Source organism: Neopsephotus bourkii, unplaced genomic scaffold (genome assembly GCF_033783945.1).
Source record: "Neopsephotus bourkii isolate Nb327-2 ecotype Australia unplaced genomic scaffold, CSIRO-AGI_Nbou_v1 NB_1473, whole genome shotgun sequence".
Classification (NCBI taxonomy): domain Eukaryota; kingdom Metazoa; phylum Chordata; class Aves; order Psittaciformes; family Psittacidae; genus Neopsephotus; species Neopsephotus bourkii.
In genome coordinates this window covers 243,687-263,686 of record NW_026901949.1, presented here as the reverse complement: position 1 = coordinate 263,686, position 20,000 = coordinate 243,687, and the positions used below count along the sequence as shown (strand labels likewise).

The 20,000-nt window shown below is 37.8% G+C and overlaps 1 protein-coding gene across 5 annotated transcripts in view; it reads right to left on the bottom strand.

The window, feature by feature from the left end:
- Positions 1-20,000, bottom strand: part of CDK14 (cyclin dependent kinase 14) — a 321,875-nt gene that overhangs the window by 113,057 nt on the left and 188,818 nt on the right. For all 5 annotated transcript variants that reach the window (XM_061369041.1, XM_061369045.1, XM_061369046.1 and 2 more), the window contains one exon: positions 9,246-9,339. In XM_061369041.1, the coding sequence (XP_061225025.1) occupies positions 9,246-9,339 (94 nt within the window). The remainder of the gene's footprint in view (positions 1-9,245; positions 9,340-20,000) is intronic.

Below are 20,000 nucleotides of genomic sequence, written 5' to 3'. Positions count from 1 at the left end.
TGGATGAACACCAAGATGAGACATAAAGGATACGTAACATGATTGACAAAATCCTTGTCTGCATTCCCTCTGATTTTACTGAAGGGCCAGTTCAGCAATACAAAATTTTTTGCAACTTTCCTATCTCTATGAGAAAAGCTCAATTACCACCTATTGTAAAACAATTACATTCAGGATACACAGGGAAAAGAGCCCACAAACGGAATATGTTCTAAGATGAAAATTAGTTAGAATGTAAATAATTCCCTTTTGAAGAAGAGAAGTAACTGCAGAATAATTTTAAGTAACTTTAAAAAGAGTTGAGCAAGAGTTATTCGATAAACACAAGTCCCTCATAACACATCAATGTTTAATTAAATTGACAGCTTACAAGGTAAACTGATTTCTCACCCACCAAAAGATACAGAACTCCAACCGTAAACTCCTACTGCAGTAAGTAGGTGCCTAAAAATTTCCTCTGATTTATCTTCTGGATGTAATAATCATCAGGGCAATCATATTTATGTGAGAACATACCTACCCCTTTGCACCATACTCTCTGTTAAGAATTTACCTTATACTGTTCTGCTCCATCAATAACAGGTTTGGGAATTTACACCATGGCAATTTGGATCATGTTGTGCCCCAAAAAAGCACTGTGATGAATTCTCACTATGTTCTCACAAGATATATTATTAGCTCTCTCTGATATACTTAGAAACAGGCCACAATTACCAGAAATACTGCTACACAGTGATATACATGCACACTCTAAAGACCAAGAGCGAATACAGATTTTTCTTGCTGTTACTGACAGCTAGAGAATCCAGTTTTGCTGTGGACTCCAAGTTACTTTAAATGGAGCACTCAGAAGACTGGGAAAGGAAGAACTGAAGCAACAAGAATAAAACATAATTTTGTATATTTCAGAATCTGCTGTATTTATTTTACACTCAAACAGACGAGAATACCTACTGAATTAAGATCCAATCAGGTAATTTTCCTACTCTCAGTTCCTGCATAGGGCCCTTTTTTTACACATCTTCTTATGAAGTAGAATATATTCCGTTTCTGTAGTCTTTTTTCTTTCCTTTTCCTCCTTATTAATACTGACTTTGTCAAGTACTTTTCAAGGCAGTTTCAAACTAATGCAGTTTTTTTTTCCCTGCTGGTTACCTTTTTCTTATGGTAAAAAGACAACAATAAAAAAACCCAATTAGAATAATAAAAAAATAATCTGGAGAGATGTCTCTGATTTTATTTTCTCTGTGCAAGTTGCCCTAGGAATGGGAACACACAGTGGACACAGAAACTGTGCAACGGCATTTTTTATGCGTATTAAAAACTGCTGGAATTACACACAATTTCCAACGTATGTCAAATAAAATGCCCGAATTATTTAACCATAGCCACTTAATGAACTAGAAATGCAGCAGTCCTAATCAAGTTGGATTAATGTTAGCCCTTGAAAGCCAGAAACCTTTTGAAGCTTATCTGAAAATTTATATTTAGCTTATAGAAAGATATGAGGATCAGCAGCTTGTGTAAATCGCAGTTGATATTTGAAGACAATCATATGGCAAGTGCTCAGCATCTTGCTAAATTACAACCTAGTATAGGGCTCTTATTCGGGAAACAGTAAGACAGGTATTAAAGTCTATCTTTATTTCAAGTAGGCATATTGCAAATGGTACCTCTGGCATGTGTAAGGGCCAAAGGGATTATTTCCCCCCAAATACCAAGACAGAAAAAGCTACTTAGTTTTACCAGTTCTTAGGAGGGCAGAAGAAATCAGATATTATTATCGAGGTAGTTTAAGAAACATGTGCAGACAGGAAGGCATACAAATCTTAGATTCTTATAACCTGTCCCTAAAATCATCATTAAAACTGACTCACATTGATTTTTAGACTTTCTGAACTTTAAGGATGTTTGAACTTCAGCTTAGATTATAAACAACAATTTTGGCAATCAAGATCCTCTTCACAAAATCCACTTTTGGCATGTGATATGCAATTGAGGCACAAGTAAAAGAGGAACGGGAAAAGAGAAGATTCAAACATATCAAACATAGTTCCTTTATTTACAAAATGGAAAGAGAATGCAGTATGACTTTGATGTCTAATCATTTATTATCTTCCTTAGTAAATAAAACCAGCATATCAGAGCAGGTTTACTTATGTGCCTGTGCTTTTATACAGTACAATATTATCTTACAGCACAAGCTGTTGGATCACAGACCAATGCTTTTGTTCAGCATGGCTTCAGCTCCGTTTATAATATGCACAAATTGCTTACAACTGCGTTTCTGTTCATTCAGTGTCACCTGCATGCAAAAATGTTTGTAATTACAGCTCCGTAACACATGTGGACACATCCTGTACAGAGCTTTTACATGGGGAGGAAAAACCTATTTCTATGGTGTATGGGGCTAAGAAGGAAGGTGCCATCAAAGATATACACCAGCACAAGTAAGCAGAGCTGTACTGACTTACACCAGCTGAGCCTCAGCACGTTTTTTCCAACGTATTGCCTGTAACCACCCTCTCAAAGGCCAGAGGTGAGCCTGGAAAAGCAACAATGCTCCTTTATAATTATAGCCCATTTCTCATTCAGCAACTGGGCTATGGCAGATACTAAAGAAACATTCTGATTCCAAAGAAAACCACAAAGCTATTGTTTTCCACTGAACCATGTCTTAATTTGTTTTCTTTTCCTGATAGCCAATTACTTTTCACATTTTGCACTACCAAGCTGATATCAAGCCAAGCTCTTGCAATCCCAGCTGTGCTCAGGGTTTTGTTTAGAATTAGCCGGCTGAAGAGGAACACCTCGCAAGCAGAAGACGACACCTACGTGCACCAGGTTGTTTGACTGGCTGGCCTGACATCCAGCCAGTCCTTCAAAGTCAAGGATGGGGTTATACATTCATTTATTATTTCTCCTCATCCTCTTCCCTCCTGCTACCAGCTGGCAGTTACCCTGGCAAGTGTCCATCATGTATTGCTGAGTATTTTCATGACTTTAAAGCTGGATGAATGGGAGGTTACATGTCCCCTCTTCTTAAAAAATTGTTAACATAGTGTAAGATATAACCTCAATAGCTTTTTAAGCCTCCTTTCCTGGCAAATACAGGCAATATTCCTCAAGGAAATTTCCTGCACTTCTACAACATTGCTATTTTTAAATCCTAGGCCTAGTTTGTTCGCCCAGTACCATATGGATTTAACGATATAAGGCAAAGAACAACACAGACTATGTCTAGGCAGACATGGTGAGGACAGGAGTTCTTTATGAGAAAAAATGCAATTTAACATCAAATACCTTGTTCCGTGTCATAAGGGAAAAAGGCTACACATGCAGTTATACAGAAGACAATACAGCGCAGTCAAAGACCTAAAACTGAGCTTAAATTCCTTAAAAAGAGCTCTTTAAAAATCCAAAATCTGTTACAAAGCATGAATACATAGAAGATTTACTTTGGTTTTAAAGATCATTTTAAAGGTTAATTCACCTCATACTTGCCTACTTCAGAATTACTTTCATTTGAAGTTTGGCATAAGACATAAAGCCCAGAGAGGAACCCTGTAAAAGTGGTATCAGCGCAAACCTGCAGGCAACTGCAGCAAAATACTGAATAAGTGCTAACAACTTGAAAGAGAAGACCTACAGGTAGAGAAGCCTGCTATTTATTTAATTAATTTCAGTGGTGCTGAAGAGAAGTGAAATACTTTGCATATTATTATAATTAAGCAAAGCAGAGGTAAATTCATTAGCAGGATATAGCACCTGTACTTCTCTCATTCTACATCCATGCTGCATTATAGAAGATAGAACTCAGCAGTCAGGATTAGAGTTAAAAAAAAAAACAACACCCAAACCCCCATTTCCCTCATTAAGTCATTGATGGAAGGAAAATGGAGAGAGATGGGAGGGAAACACAACCTGTTTATTGAAAAGTTCCCCCTCTAAGCAAGCACTACCTATTTTACAAAGATAAAAACTTTTTCTCCAACCAGATTCATCACCTGCAACATATAAGGTACCATAGGTACCATGCCTGCAAAATTACAGCTCAGATCCAGCTTCACAAATACATCTATTCCATCAAAGATGAACAATGTTTTAGAGCTAAAGTATGTACCAAGTGACAGAAAAAACATGTATTGAATAATGAAACAGGAATAAAAGACCAATAAATTTGACTAAATACCTCATTACACAGATGAACTTCAAAACCCAATAGTTAAAAGTACTCATCCCCTGGGTTTAGCATTGCTACCTTCCCAAAAGATGTTCTTAACACAACATATCAGAAAGCGTGGTTCCTTTGGGTCCATTGTAAGCTTAAACAAAAGTAAGGCCCATTAAAATGTATTATTTCAGGCTTTAGAGGATGTCAGTGACATGAAGCAGACCTTCAGATAAAGAACCACAGGGAGAAAGCTCTACAGCTTCACAAATGCCTGTTAACATTAGAGTCATGGAGGAAACACTACCAGACTGTATTATATGATACAATAGACTTCAGGCGTGTAGTCATACATATATGTATGTGTATATTTATAAAAGAAAAAATATTGCTAGCCTTTTAAATCTTCAGTAACAGAAATAACACTTCCATTTGCATTTAAAAGGAAAATGCCATTTTTCACAGCTGTCTGAAACTGCAAACTCTTGAGAGTATTTGCTGTACAGCTCCATTCAGGAAACTAGCATTTGTGGTGTTGCCCTTTGGCATACAAGGGTGCTGGGCCCAACGAATGGATGCTTTTCTCTTTTAATTACTTTTCAATACTGTGCATTATGGCACCCAGTAGAGCAATACCAGAGAGGAGTCCTCAGCTTTTTGTGCTATGCATGTCAGAAAGACAGAAGCTTCTGGCTGCAAGCTCCCACTCCTGCTGTGCCATGCTACCTGCAGCGTGATGCTCCTGCAGCGCACACACATCCCACAGCTGTGCTTGCAGAGTGAATGCCTATTTACAGATAAAACAGCATTTAAATGCTGTTGTCCTGCCTGTGCAGAGATCTGCACAGTATCAGGAGAAATCTTTGTACTTTATTCTTGCAGTGAAATGTAATTTTCAGTGTAGTTTTGGCACCAAGACTAAAGTTCAGCCAACGCACAGATTATTCCCTTATCGGGAAGGCTTCAGAGCCCAGGAGGAAAATTCACTTTGATCTATAGTGGCTCTCAGAAACTTCATGTAAAGTGGATAAGACAGAAATTCCTCCCCACTTAAAAAATTCTCTCCAGAAGAAAAATGAAGCTAGGATAGGAAATTCAACTCTGATCTGGTCTGAATCTGTTAAAACAGCAAGTATAAAAGCACATCTTTATATCAAAATCACAGCTATAACCAAGTTGGTACCTCCAGTGTGGCTCAGCATAAGGCATGCACAGGCATACTGCAGGCTTCTCAGTGTAATCAGCTTTAACATTCAACTAATTCATGCTGAATATCACCAGATCCAAGGAGCTGTCAATTCTCCTCAGTACAGGGCTATCAGAAGCCAAATGATATTTCTCAATTTTCATGTAGTTTTATTTTGATTCAACAGATTGCCTCACATATTTTTCCTATTCCCATGGTTTTACTGTTTAATGTATACTCCATCGAAGCTTCATCCTGTCTCATGCATGTATTTACAAGACTAAATAGAAATGCTGAGACTACTGTATCAGATTATTGGTCCATAAGACCTAGCACCTTGCTACAAAACCTCAAGCTGCATGTCTCAGAGAATGGCAAAACAGTGCTGGATCTTCTCAGTTGTGCTGGAAATGATGATGGCACACCACTAGTTTGATACTTCAAGACAAAAGACTTGTTAGGTCTTACAGACTGTAATTAAATAAAGACTTTTCCCTCTCATTTTCTATGATGCAGTTCTATCTGGAAAGTTACCTCAGTTCCAATAAGTAGGAAAAAAAGTAGGAGTAAAGAGGTAATGGTAAACTGTTTAAACCAAATCACCTCTGCATTAAGACATTTTATTCACTGTTAAACTTTGAAAAAGTAACCTACTTATACATGTGATTTCCATTATCTTTGGTAAGTACAGATTTTTTTAAAGAGATTATTCACAGTTTTAAGCATAGGCAGGATATTGTCATATCCCAAGTGTGACTGTAACAACATGCAGCTTGCTTATTCATCCACATCTCTAAGTGCTGGTCCAATTCTGAGCATATATTCAGGTTTATAAACCTTTGCTATTTTGTTGAGGCCTACCGCAGTAATGGAACCTGAGAGTGATTATTATAAGCAGCAGCTGTAACAGAAATAGAGAATCAGTGTATGTTACCATTTAAAAAAAACACATGTTTGAAGTGATGGAAGTCAGGAAACACAAGCATAAAGAGAAAAGTTCTTAAACAAAACTGAAAGATCAATCTCTGTTCTTACTCTACTGTATACAACCACTTAAGTCATTATTAAACATAAATAAATATCAGTTGTAATGAGGAAGAAACATATGTGGTGTGCTGGATTGCATCTACTCTTGCTATGAAGATATGTGAAAAATGCCAATGGCAGAGATATACAAAAGCATTTAGACAATCTCTCTTTGACCTCCACTGAAACCGCATACATGCAACGTTGTTTAATTTAATTTATGTAATAATCTGAAATTATACAATAGGAAATCAAAAAATTTTGAACTGTTAATCACATTAAATTCAGTTCACATTTCCTAACTCTTCTTTCTTAGCATTTTGTGAGTTTCCTAATGGAATGTAACTGATTCCCTAAAAGCCTCAAGCTGCAACCTGGAATCATATGTGCTATGGATGTGTAAGTATGACTAATAACAACGGCAACAAATACAACACATACCTTTTGTTGCAAGTTGTGTATTTCAGAAGAGGACTACAGGACAAATGGATTAGTATGAAGGTGGACTGTACCTTATACCATTTTCAGAAGACTAACCTTTATTACAAGAAAAGCATCACTCTTGGACATTGAAAATGTAAACTATGAGAAGACTTTGTGGAAAAGTCTTTAATTGGTTGATCTGTTTCTTTCACAGCTGTGTAAGTGCTCACTGTGTGGCAGTTAATTACATTAGTTATCTGGTGTAACAACCTGATTAATTTTGTACTTCAGCACTATTAACTACCATACCACATGATCCACTGGAGAATGAATGAATTTAATCCTTCTGTTCAAATACAAAACCAAACAAGAATAATCCTGTTTTATAACTTTTAAATGGATAACTTTAATTCTTAATGATGCTTAGAGTACATTAGGAAGGCAGTCATTGAAACTATTTAGCTAAGGGTAACTAGACACTTTCATTAGCAAGCCTAATTAATCAGGATTTAAAAATTCACTCTGATTTACAACGGACCATAAAACTATCCTGTCTAAATTTTATCTTTTTATTTGAAGGTTTGTAAAAGATCAAATTAAAGAAACAGTATCAGGATATTATCCCTTGTTATTTCAACACCATTCTCAGTATTTGCAGCAGAAGTTTTAAAACACAATTAAAAAACCGGCAGGCCTCAAATCTCTTCCTAAGGTGTATTTCTTTCGGCATTTTAAGACCCAAATAACTGCAAGGGTAGGTAAGAGAAAAGAAAATGGGAATATCCAAAAGGTTTACAAAAGGCATACAAAAATAGGCATATGTGTATACCTATTACGTCCACTTTTTGCACTGTATCGTATGATCTCTTACGATACAGTGCAAAAAGGCCCCAGTAAAGGAAGTGCTGATTTCTGCTGTTAGAACTCTGCTTAATTTCCATAGCAAAAACACTAACTAAAATTTTACCACAGTAAATGACCCGAAGCCCCAAAGAGGAATTTATTGTTTTGAAAATGTCATGTTCTATAAATAAGGAGGAAATTTCATCCCAATAAATGAGAAGAATTTAAGAAAACAAAACCCTGAAACTGGCCCAGGAGTTGCTAGCTTAAAATACACGAGCTGGCAAGCAATCGAAGCAATTAGACACGTCACAGGAACTGCTCACAATTGCTGCTCCTTGTGTATGCTGCAGCACAGCTATTTTTCCACAGCACAGAATTTTCAGGGTATTAGCCAAGCAGGCAGAATAGCAAAGTATTTTACAGAAAATGAAGTATTTTTATACCACAATCAAATAAGGTCTTCGTTTAGAGAGGTACTTTTTTCTGAGTCATTCCTAAAAGAAGTTGCTAAATTCCCTGGTGTCCCAACAAAAGACACAATACAAGCAAGTCTGAGTAAAATGAATAATGTAATTTTTATAAGCACATTATGAAAGATATTTGGTTTTCCCCTCTCCATAGGCCAAAAAAGAATCCCCAAAACCCCTTTGCATTTAAAATCAATGACTCCTAACAAAATAACTGTTAAAAGCAAGGGTATGTTCATCCTCCCCTTCTAAATGTGTGGTCAGAAGCAAACCAGACATTGTCAGGTTGAAGAAAGAAGCTGCTTTCCCTGATGGCCACCCCACAGTACCAGAAGCCACTTTGACTAGTATCTGGGTGAGCAGTGGCTTCCCTGAATAAACCCACTCCACTACAACACAGTTCTCAGCAGGCGCTGGAGGAAACAAAACCTTTTATTGGGGAGTCAAGTTGTTCCTGAGCTTTTGAAAGGGAACTGTCAAACCCACAGCACAACGGGAGAAAGAACAAGTTAAAAAGAAACACACAAAGAAATGTGTAAATGATGGTTTATGCTTGTTATAAATTACATCCTCTTTCACTCCCAATGTGGATGTGTCTTCAGTGCCTATGAGCTACCCATACATATTATGAAGGGCCCAACCAGGCAGCAGAAGCAGTAGTCAAGGCTTCCTGTTGCGCTTGTGTAGCAGCACAATTTATGAATTCCGATTCTGTTTCCCACCTCATTTCCCATCTTACTTTTCCGTGTCTATCTCACAAAAAAATACTTGCCATTGCCATCATAATTTTAGCATAACATCAATAGAGCACCAACCAGAGTAGCTGGGTTTGATGATCAATTGCAAATTGAGGATGACAAACTGGCTGGATTTCCATTGCCTTATATTTGGAGAGCTTTTTCCACAACCGTATAAAAACCTTTCTGTAGATTATTTGAAAAAATTAGGATCTGAACTTATTACACAGTCTTCAAAACTACAAGAAGTAACTTTTATCTAGCTTGTGGACTAGACTTCTGATCCTTGGCTCTGTCAGTGGTTTAATTCCTGACACAAAGAAATATGTGAACATTTATAAATCAATCCTTTGTTATCTTGGACATTACTTCAGCAATAAAGTACTCACCAGAAATATCCTTTCAAGTTGATCTTGAATGTCTTTCATTCCTGGAAAAGCAGCGACCCCTTGAATCATTTCTACAAAGATACAACCCACTCCCCTACAGAGGAAAAAAGAAAAAGAAAGTATGCAATGTTAGAAAGACTTGTTAAAGATTAAATGGGCAGCAACAATGGCTCTGTCTCCATTACCAAGATTTAAATAATACTTATTTACTTATTTTTTTTAAATCAGTGCCAGGCTGAAGGACAAGCATGCACATTTACTAAAAACAATGTATATGTACGCATGCTTCTCATGTGTTTGAAGGCAAGTGTAGAGGTAGCAGGACTACAGCTGGTAGCTGTTGAGACCTATAAGGGCACAGTAGCTGGTCTCTGTACGAGTGCTTCCCAAGCAACAGGATGTGGGAACGGCAGTGAGAGAGCACCCTTGGAAGAATGCTGAATGGGAACAGGACTACGGCACAGAGGCAAACTTCAAGGGCTTGGCATAGGAGGAAGATCTGGAAAAAGACGAGTACAAAGGAAAAAGGCATATGGCTGCTCACAGCCACTCAACTGAGCTACTGCCCAAATACAGGTGATTTCAGGGATGGGCTTACTTGGGCTTTCTTCTTCCCTATTTTTATAGCATAAAAGAAGGAAACTCAAAGCCCATAGCTCTGGGGGTTGCTGACCCCATCTCCCAGAAGCTCTGGCTGAGAGGTGCTGCAATGGGCTGAGCAGCTAGACTCCCGTCTCTTCCTGCTGTAACAGCCACCCCACTAGTGCTCCTGTTCATGGTATCTCTCAAAGGGTGCTTCCCATGAGTCCCCCTCATTCCACTCAGTTAAGAAGTACTGGGAAATCAGAGGGAAAAAATCATAGAATCACAGAATAGTTAGGATTGGAAAGGACCTTAAGATCATCTAGTTCCAACCCCCTGCCATGGGCAGGGACACCTCACACTAAACCATCTGACCCAAGGCTTCATCCAACCTGGCCTTGAACACTGCCAGGGATGGAGCATTTGAAACCTCCCTGGGCAATCCATTCCAGTGCCTCACCACCCTTACAGGAAAAAATCTCCTCCTTATATCCAATCTAAACTTCCCCTGTTTCAGTTTTAACCCATTACGCCTTGTCCTATCATTGCAGTCCCTAATGAAGAGTCCCTCCCCAGAATCCTCATAAGTCCCCTTCAGATACTGGAAGGCTGCTAGGAGGTCTCCATGCAGCCTTCTCTGCTCCAGGCTGAACAGTCCCAGCTTTCTCAGCCTGTCTTCATACAGGAGGTGCTCCAGTCCCCTGATCATCCTCGTGGCCCTTCTCTGGAATTGTTCCAACAGTTCCATGTCCTTTTTATGTTGAGGACACCAGAACTGCACACAATACTCCAAGTGAGGTCTCACAAGAGCAGAGTAGAGGGGCAGGATCACCTCCTTCGACCTGCTGGTCACGCTCCTTTTGATGCAGCCCAGGATACGGTTGGCTTTCTCGGCTGCGAGCGCACACTGAAGCTGGCTCATGTTCATTTTCTCATTGACCAGCACCCCCACATCCTTCTCCCCAGGGCTGCTCTGAATCTCTTCTCTGCCCAACCTGTAGCTGTGCCTGGGACTGCTCCGACCCAGGTGTAGGACCTTGCACTTGTCATAGTTAAGTTTCATGAGGTTGGCATCAGCCCACCTCACATCTGAGACATCCTAAGTACAACACAAAGGATAGGTGTTCAAAAGTATAGGAAAGCTGCTGTGACTCTAATTCAAATGTCAGATAACCTGTGGACTTTCTTCATCTGAAAAGTGAAACAAATCACAAACTTCCACCTGCATTCTTTCTGGTTGAAGAAAGCTCAGGAGCTGCTTGCTCCCTCAGCAAAAATAATTTTAAGAGAAAATACCACCCTTGGCTACCAATTTAAATGTCTATTTTAACTTGTTCAATTACATTTTGCTACATACATTTTTCTACAACTTCCGCATGCAAACACCTACATGCTGTATGTCTCTGTATGAAACCACACAAAAATCCCTTCACCCAAACCAAATGCTGATTCAATAACCCCAAATATATAACAAAATGAACCAAGAACTTGGAAAATTAACTATGACAGCACCTTTCCCTGAAATTCAGAGTTGTGTTTCTGTACACAAAATCCCAGCAATAACTTATAATTTAAATTTGTTTCACGGAAGAAATTATTTGGAATGTAGTAACTATATACCTTTTTATTGCTTATGCATCCTGATGATGCATTCAGAAAGTAGCATTTAATTTTACAGATATGAGTGCATATATTGGTAAGGAATTGGTTCTAGAATAAAACAACTTAATGAAAATTGATTGCATATTTTCACCAAGGCCAGAGCTGAGTATTTATAGATACTACTTAACTACAATTATCAGCAGACAACACATACTTTACTCATTTCTGAAGGCTATGACCACTACTGAATAGAATCACAGAATCACAGAATCATAGAATAGTTAGGGTTGGAAAGGACCTTAAGATCACCAGGTTCAAACCTCCCCCAGCCATAGGCAGGGACACCTTACCTTAGACCATGTTGCCCAAGGCCCTGTCCAGCTTGTCCTTGAATGCTGCCAGGGATGGAGCATTCACAACTTCCCTGGGCAACCCATTCCAGTGCCTCACCACCCTTACAGGAAAGAACGTCTTCCATATATCCAACCTAAACTTCCCCTGTTTAAGTTTGAACCCATTAACCCTTGTTCTAATGCTAATGAAATAATTTTACATTGCAGGACAATGAGAGCTTATAGTTAAATTTCTTGAAGAAGAAAATTAAACAAGCATCACTATTTTCTAATTCCACATCCCAAAGCATCGGTATATTAAGCAAAGTTTCTCCTTAGGCATTGTAAAGTAGAGAAAACTTTTGAAAGTACAGTTCCAGTCCAATTTTAGAACAGTTCAGGTGTTTACAAAAGAGGTTAAAATTTACATTCCATATGCTTCTGCTGGTTACCGAATGAACTGAATTGATTGAACTGCCATTTATCATTTAGTCTGGTTAGTGCTTCATTAGGCACAGATAGGCACAATTTATCTTAGTCAAATACTTATAAACAGTATTAGGATCTCAGGCAAAAATTCAAGATTTCAGTCAGAAGCTATTTATTCAGGATGAGAAATAAAACACTTGAATTTAGACTAAAGAAAAGAGGATTAGAGTTCTATTCTTGCAACCAGAAAACAGTCATTTGATTAAACCAGTATATCATTGAGGGCATGTACTGGTATCTGCAGAGAATCTTCAGATAGCTGTTTGAACAGAAATGCTGTAAAGGCAACAAGAAGATTTTGACAAGTTTTATATTTTTTCACATACCCTATTTACAACATTTTCCACTTTTAGTGGGTCTGACACAAGCATGAGCCAAACATCAAGTAAAAACTGCAAACAACTCTAGTGACGAAAAATTTCCTGCTTGGAAAGAAGAGTCTTACTGCGTGTCTTGGACTCTTGTGTAACCTAATACTCATTTAGTCACACACTGAAATGAGACTGAAAGAGTATTGGAGTTATTGAAACAACTAATACAAAAATACAAAGGTTATTAAAATCATTGAGGAAACAAGCATAAACAATCTTCAAGGTCTGAGCTGGAGAACTGCCATGCCTTTTGGCCCACTTGAAAATTAAGCTTATGCTTGGTTTCAAAGGTTATGGTGTTAAGCACACTGAAGAGTAAGTCTACAGAAATAGAAGACTTAATGAATATTAAAAAAAGGAAAAAGAAGCATGATACTGAATTGATAGAAATTCCCAGAAAGCCGTAACAACACTACAGGCTTCAAGATGGCTGGATGGTATTTTAGATGTCTTAGTGGTACCAGTGAAATTTAGGTTCCCAGCAAGTAGAAACTGAGTATATAATAGGATCCCTGCATCACAAAGTGTAAGTGCACACACCCTGAACATGAAAAGAAGTAAAGCCTCTAATAGGCCTTGAAATTTAGTCTTGTTTTTGTAAACCTCACAAACTATTAAACAGGTTAGAGATATTTTTGAGCAAAGCAAGAATTATTTTTGTGCCAGAAGAAGTGGTTTGTAAGGAAAAATTAAGAAAACAATGTCATTCTTGGCTACAAAAAAGACAAAGGACAGGGAGAACATGATGAGTCTATATTTGAAATTATGCAGGGAAGGAGAGGGAAGAACTGATTAGGATTTTAATGGTTCCCAGAACTGTAGGTAGATCCAAGACAGTATAACTAGAAATAGCAGAATGCCTTTAGGAAACAAAAATTTTAGGTTGGGTGTTAGAGAAATACACTTAACTGTGCTATACCCCAGCCTCCCAATGGACTTGAAGCTCCACTGTTACAGTTGTGTAACACTAGACAAGCTGAAACACTTAAGAATATTCTTCAGGGAACAGACTTGGATTAACAGGAGGGTGGATAAGATGACTTCAAAGACTGCACCCATCTCTAGTTTCTGTGACACACAGATTGCTTCTTGAAATATAAAATACAGAAAAATAACTTGGCTTTAACGTGGGTGCATCTTCAAGGGTATGTTATTTATGTATAATTTGTGCACATTCAGCATATAACATCTTCGGGCAGTGCTTGAGAAATAATTTGTGACAAAAGAACATTTGCCTAACTAATTTCAGTGTACTCAATTCAAATTTTCCTACTCTCTTCATAGCACTTCAAATTGTGAATAAATAAGCCAAACTCTGCGACTTTGTTCAGAGATCTTTCCAGTGATCCAGCACAGGATAACCCTGCAAAGTAAAAGTGACAGCCATTTAATGTTGAAATGGGTGGCTTACCCTCTGATGACAAAAAGTGTGACTAAACCTATTGATGTATTGATGGCACCATATGTGGCCATACCATCTAATATTGCTCTTCCATTGTCCTGCTTAATTTCCTGGGACTCTGACTGCCACCATACACCTTTATGCTGAGTAAGCACAGCTAAATGTGTTACTCTTGCATGTAAATTGACATAGTAAATGAGCCTGCAAAATGCCTCAGGAAACTGCTCTTCTTTTTTCTGCACAGCTTTTATTATTCAAGAGGGTACTCCCTTAAAATTAACTTGCTTACTGTTGGGTTAGGTTTATATCTTTTTGGCTTAAGAATTCACATTCCTGTCTCTGTGTAACAAAGACCCATAATGTGACAGGAAGAATCTCCAGGCTAACTCTACTTGAATACTGTTTAAAAAATAACATAAAAGCTTTGGTGAGGTGTAACCTATAAAAAGTTGTTAGGGTTGTTTCCTTGAATTAATATTCTGATTTTTCTTGATGGATCCATAAAAGGGACTACAGACACACTCTGAAATGAGTTCTTTCCTAAATAAACTTTAGTTTACACTTAAATAAAAAGTTATAGAGAGCACGTATGCTTACTATACATGTTTTAAAGTGTTGAACTTTCTGCTCTGAACAGATCTGCTTTCTAGTAGGCTCAGTGCAGGTGGTAACCCTCAGTACATTTTTCACAGTGAAGACCTATGCTGGGTCTTCACCAAAGGTTTCTATCTGATCATGAAGCCTGTTTTCAGTGTGCAGGATTTTCACAAGGGGAAGGATTTTATGAAAACCAAGTAAACGGAGATATGGTCTAGTCAAAGAATAGGGGCGAAAAGGCAAGCAGATTACAGTTCTCGCATGAGAAGTAATGAGTGAAGTACAATTTCCCCCCCATGATGGCAAAGAACAGTATTAAAATTTCTGCAGAAAGCAGATGCAATGAACGAAAAATAATATACTTGAAGGTATGATAGTTCAAAGTATTCTTTAGTCAGTCTTGAAGCAACTGGAATTACAAGTGAAGAGCTGCCTGTGCCACTGAACTACCTAGAAATAAAAGCTTCAGAAATTTGTTTTGTGACCCAAACCCCTGTAACAGTGCTTAATATGGGATATTAAGAAATATTATATTCATGAGGGATTAAAATGCACATGATTGATACCCTTTCGCATGTTATCTTTCTGTTAGACTTACTTGTTCTGAAAAGCAGAAGGCAGAAAAAGCTCAAGAAAACAACTGTCAAACTTGTGGAATATTTTGTCATGAGATACTTTTCTGTTGAACATGTTCTGCCTGGTTTTCTCTTCTGGATCCAGATACCATAATGAGATACTTTCCTGACACACATGAAACGTATTTCCGGCACTGGAAAACTGACTGCAAATCTTATGTTCTAAATGGACGAAAATAATTTTTAGACAAGAACTGAAATGCCCTTCCAGTAACTACAGACCAAGACTGTTTCCTCACACACAGTATTTCTATGAATTTGACCTTATGAGAATTTTCCAGTCAAAAGCTAATTCAGATGATAAAAGTACTGAAGAACTCACTGACAACAAAAGAAGGTTAATTAACAGTACCGTGATAGTTACTGCAAAATCCTCACCTTAATATTCTACAGATTAGCATTTCCTTGGAGTGAAAGTCATAATCAGAAAGAACACTGAGGGCAAAAGAACTAATTTACCCTATGCTGTTTTCTAGCTCAGGCCCCAAGCAGTATTTCTTCAGGGTGTACTGGGACTCGTGCTCTCGGATTTCTCTCACTGCAAACTGTTTACAGCAGAAACTGGATAAAGATGCTTTTGTAATACCCCCCGTGTAAAAACATAATTTGGCACTCCTGTGTCTAAGACAAGATCCATTTTTATTTAATAAATATCTTAATTACTGTCGTAGGTCTTCATCGGTCAAATATTCATGGAAGCGTGCATGGAATTACAGTGAGTACTCAAATCGGCACCAGGAGCAGGCTATGTGTTAGAATTGGTGTGTTCCTGAAAAGAACCATTTCTTTTTCTAATAATAGGATATAAAAATTCCATATGAAGAGCTTTCCCTAAATTAAGATCAGATTTGAAATCACGTCTATCAATCCAGACGTTACAAAGTTAAATAACAGTGATTTAATAAGCAATTTCATAACATTTGACTACCCAGCTTTAAGTGATTTCTTCCACAGCACTAAACATACCTGATGTTACTTAATGAAAGTGAATTTAAAATACATCACAGCCCATAACTTCTCAGTTTACCTGAACTGTGACTAAGAATGCATTTTTTAAAAGCAAAAGAACAGGATATGCAAAAAATTGCCAGCTGTTAAAAGACAGCTGTATTTCAAAATAAAATATCCCTAGCGGCTTCTTGATGTAAGCAACCCAGATGTAGCAGTGCACACATTACCAGAATCAAAAAGGATTCAATAATTTGTTTAAACTACTTCATTTACTGATACTATATTCTTCCTTTAAGGAACAAACAGAACAGGCTCATTGGGGAATTCTTTCCCCTCTGTTTCTGTATTACTTACATATGGGTTTTAGTAAACATAAACCCTTTATGTATTGAAGCTCATTTTTGCATTGACTTTCAAAGCACTGTAAAATTCAAGGCTTAGGACAAGTTACACCAGAGGCAGTTAAAAGCCATTTTACTAGCTACCAGTAAGTCCTCAACAAGAGGACAAAGGAAAAAAAAGGGTATATCAAAGGTTATCACAACTCTTTGATGCAGTCATGGGTAGTATAATACATTCACACAATGCCTCTGCACTAAATGCTGTCAGCAGTAAATCACAAAGCCCACCACATTGATTTCCGTCACGAGCCTGACACCACTAATGCATGTACGTCTTCATTAATATTATTTTATTGCCTCTAGCTATTTAAAAAGGAACACAGGAGAATGTAACACTGCATGTGGATCATTAGCTTTTAGTTACTATCCTAATGCCCTACACCAGCAAATGAAGTGTAAAAATAGCCTGCAGCCTCTGCCACCTGCTTCCCAGCCACTGTCCAGTGGTTGATATTTGGACTCTTTTTTTCATGCAGCTGGTCTTCTACTTAGAAGCAGCCCCACTTTCCATTGCTGGGGAACCACCATGAAATGTGATTTATCATGGCTATAGCAAAGGCCGTTAATCTTTTTTTTTTCTTCCCCCCCCCTAAATGGAAGAAATAGCTGGGCTTTCTATCTCAACATTATTTAAATATTTAGTGAAGTGGCTGCCTACATTTGTCATCATGTGGATCATCAATAAGGACACAGGAGTGCACACGCTATCTACCATAAGGACATAATGCTGGTAATTGCATAAAAATGCTAATGTTACAAATACACTTTTGATAACAAATTACCAAATTATCTTGGAATTTGATGGTAGGTAGGTTTCTCTGTGCCTCCCTTCCTCCCACTCTGGGATTCCACTAAGTGGTTTTAATGTAATTATGGCCCAGCTATGTATAACCAGTGTATAAAGCCCCAAGCCTGCCTGTGCTCCAGCAGAGCATACTATTAGATGTGCCAAATAAGCATAAGTGACCTTAACATGCAACTGTACCTCTTGCAATTAATCTGGAAGCGCTGTCTCAGGTAACCCAGCAAAGTGTAGAAGTAAAAACCTAAAGCTCTTTTGTCACACACAATATACATTTGCTCTATTCTGATTTCTATTGTGGCAGTAACTGAGCCTCTACATGAATTCCTGCCATGTGAAAGAAACTATTGCTAGGACTTTTTTCTAAGCTTTTCATAGCTCTCCAGTGGGTACAGGGCAGCAAAATTATTGTAAGGGCTACTAATCTTGTAACAGAGCAGTATGATGTTTTTAATTTGAAGCAGAACTCACCACCTCTATCCCTGACCACCTGAATCTTTTTCAGACCTATGTGAAATAATACTCTGTAAAACAGAACATCATGTATTGGTATCATTTAAGACATAATTGTCTTCCCTGGTACTCTTGTATCGTTTTTGTCAGGACACAACATAATGACCTGGAATGCTGACATGGCATTTTGTGTCCTTTCTTGATCTTCCCTGCTGTTCATGTAATTTGAATATAAACATATGATTATGAAGGAAATAGTCTGCATTTACAGTAAGTTTGAAATGCTTCTATTAGCTGCATGGCTTAATTTGACCTCTATCACAGTAACACCACATAGTTTGACTGTATTCTTTAATAGCTCTTTTACTAAAATCATTATTGGGAGGGGCATTAAAAGGTCTATTTTTGACAAACTACTGAACTTTTGAGTGAACTGTTTTTCTTTGTGGTATAAGTTTCAGTGAGAATCAAAAATGTTTTAAACCCCTTTGTTCAGTTGAAAAAACCCAACAAAGCAAAGAAACCAAACCAATAAAAAAATCTCCTCATTTCAAAGTGCAGTAACTTTTAGAATTGGTGTTTTTAAAAAAATAATTTTCCAATGTCTCTTTTGACTAAGGAAGCATCTTAAGAGTTTCTTTACACCTTTCCATATATCCTCTCATTCTCTTTGTACTTCACAAATTGAGACATGCATCTACACACATACACAAACATGTGGAACTCTCAAGAACTGAACACAGACTGAACTTCAAGTAAATGAGGGGAAAGAACTATTTATTTCTCCCAGCTATTTTCATCTTCTGATACAGCTGTCCTGCCTCACTCTACGCAAGTCGAAGTATAGGTTGGAAAAGAGGCAACTGCAGCATGTCAGGAGCAGATGGGACATGGAGTTCGCATAGAGTTTGTCACGATACCAGGCTGAGCCTGATCTTTGGGAAAACAAGATGGTTTTAGGGTACCTGAGAAGCTGAGATGCAGGGGGAAATTATTTTCTATCTGTGAGGTGAAGAATGGTTTGAAGAAAACCACACAGCTGATACAGAAGATTCTGTCTTTGCTTCTGGTTCAGTTGCAATATCACAACATTCACATTTGGAGAAGTTTGCTCACCCGCCTTTTTCTGCCTCTTAGTTCATCTACCCTTACAGGTCAAGGAACTAAAGCAGCCAGAGGCCCAGTTATATTAAACACTCTCTTCAGTATTAGATATTCTAGTATTTATACTCTGTAACCCCTTCAAATGAAATAACCCTGCAGCTTCTTACTCCTGCCCCCAGGAGCCAAGACTTAACAGTGCTATGGGAACAAACTAGATGAGATTTTCAGGAAAACGCAGCTTTTCATCCCACATTCTCTGATCTTGGCTAAAGACTAAACACAACCCAGTCATGCTTAGTTCCTTTCCTCGGCAAAAAAAAATATTCCTGATAGGCAATCAGTTTCAATACTACTCTGCAAGATTACCTTGACAAATGCTATTCACCACCATATGAAAACACAAGGTCCTTTTAACCTTATCTTATGGTTACCTCTGGATTCTAACATAATCATTAATCCGCATTTATGTTGCCTGTGTTAAAGAAAGACATTTCAGCAAACTACAAAAAAAAAGCATTATATTTTTCTGAAACTTGCCCTGTATATTTATCTTTTTTTCTCAAATGAAATGAGTTATATAAATCTAAAAAGTCAAATACATATTAAAAAAATAATGTCTTCTGGAGCATGAGACTTTTAAGGAAAAGTATTTTTTCCACATTTCTGTTTCTTGAATCAACATGCATTGCTTCCAGTAACACAGTTGAAGCTCTTGCTAATTATAGAATTTGTACAGATTATAGAAATCCTGTGACCTGAAAACCTACAGGATAAACAAAGAACCTCCACCTTGGTCAGAAAACCAAACACCTTCTTTCTTTAACGCAATACTAAATGATGTTATCAAAAAGGAGCAAAGTGCTATATACTGTACACATCAAACCGCCTTTTCAAACCTGCAGACCTGCATAAAATCCATAGGTTTGAAAGAAAGCTATGCAGTGATGTGCCACACTGATTTACTGCTAACAAGTACAGTAGCTTCATGCATTCAGACAATCCTGGGTTTGTCCTTGCTACAGCTGGGCATGGTG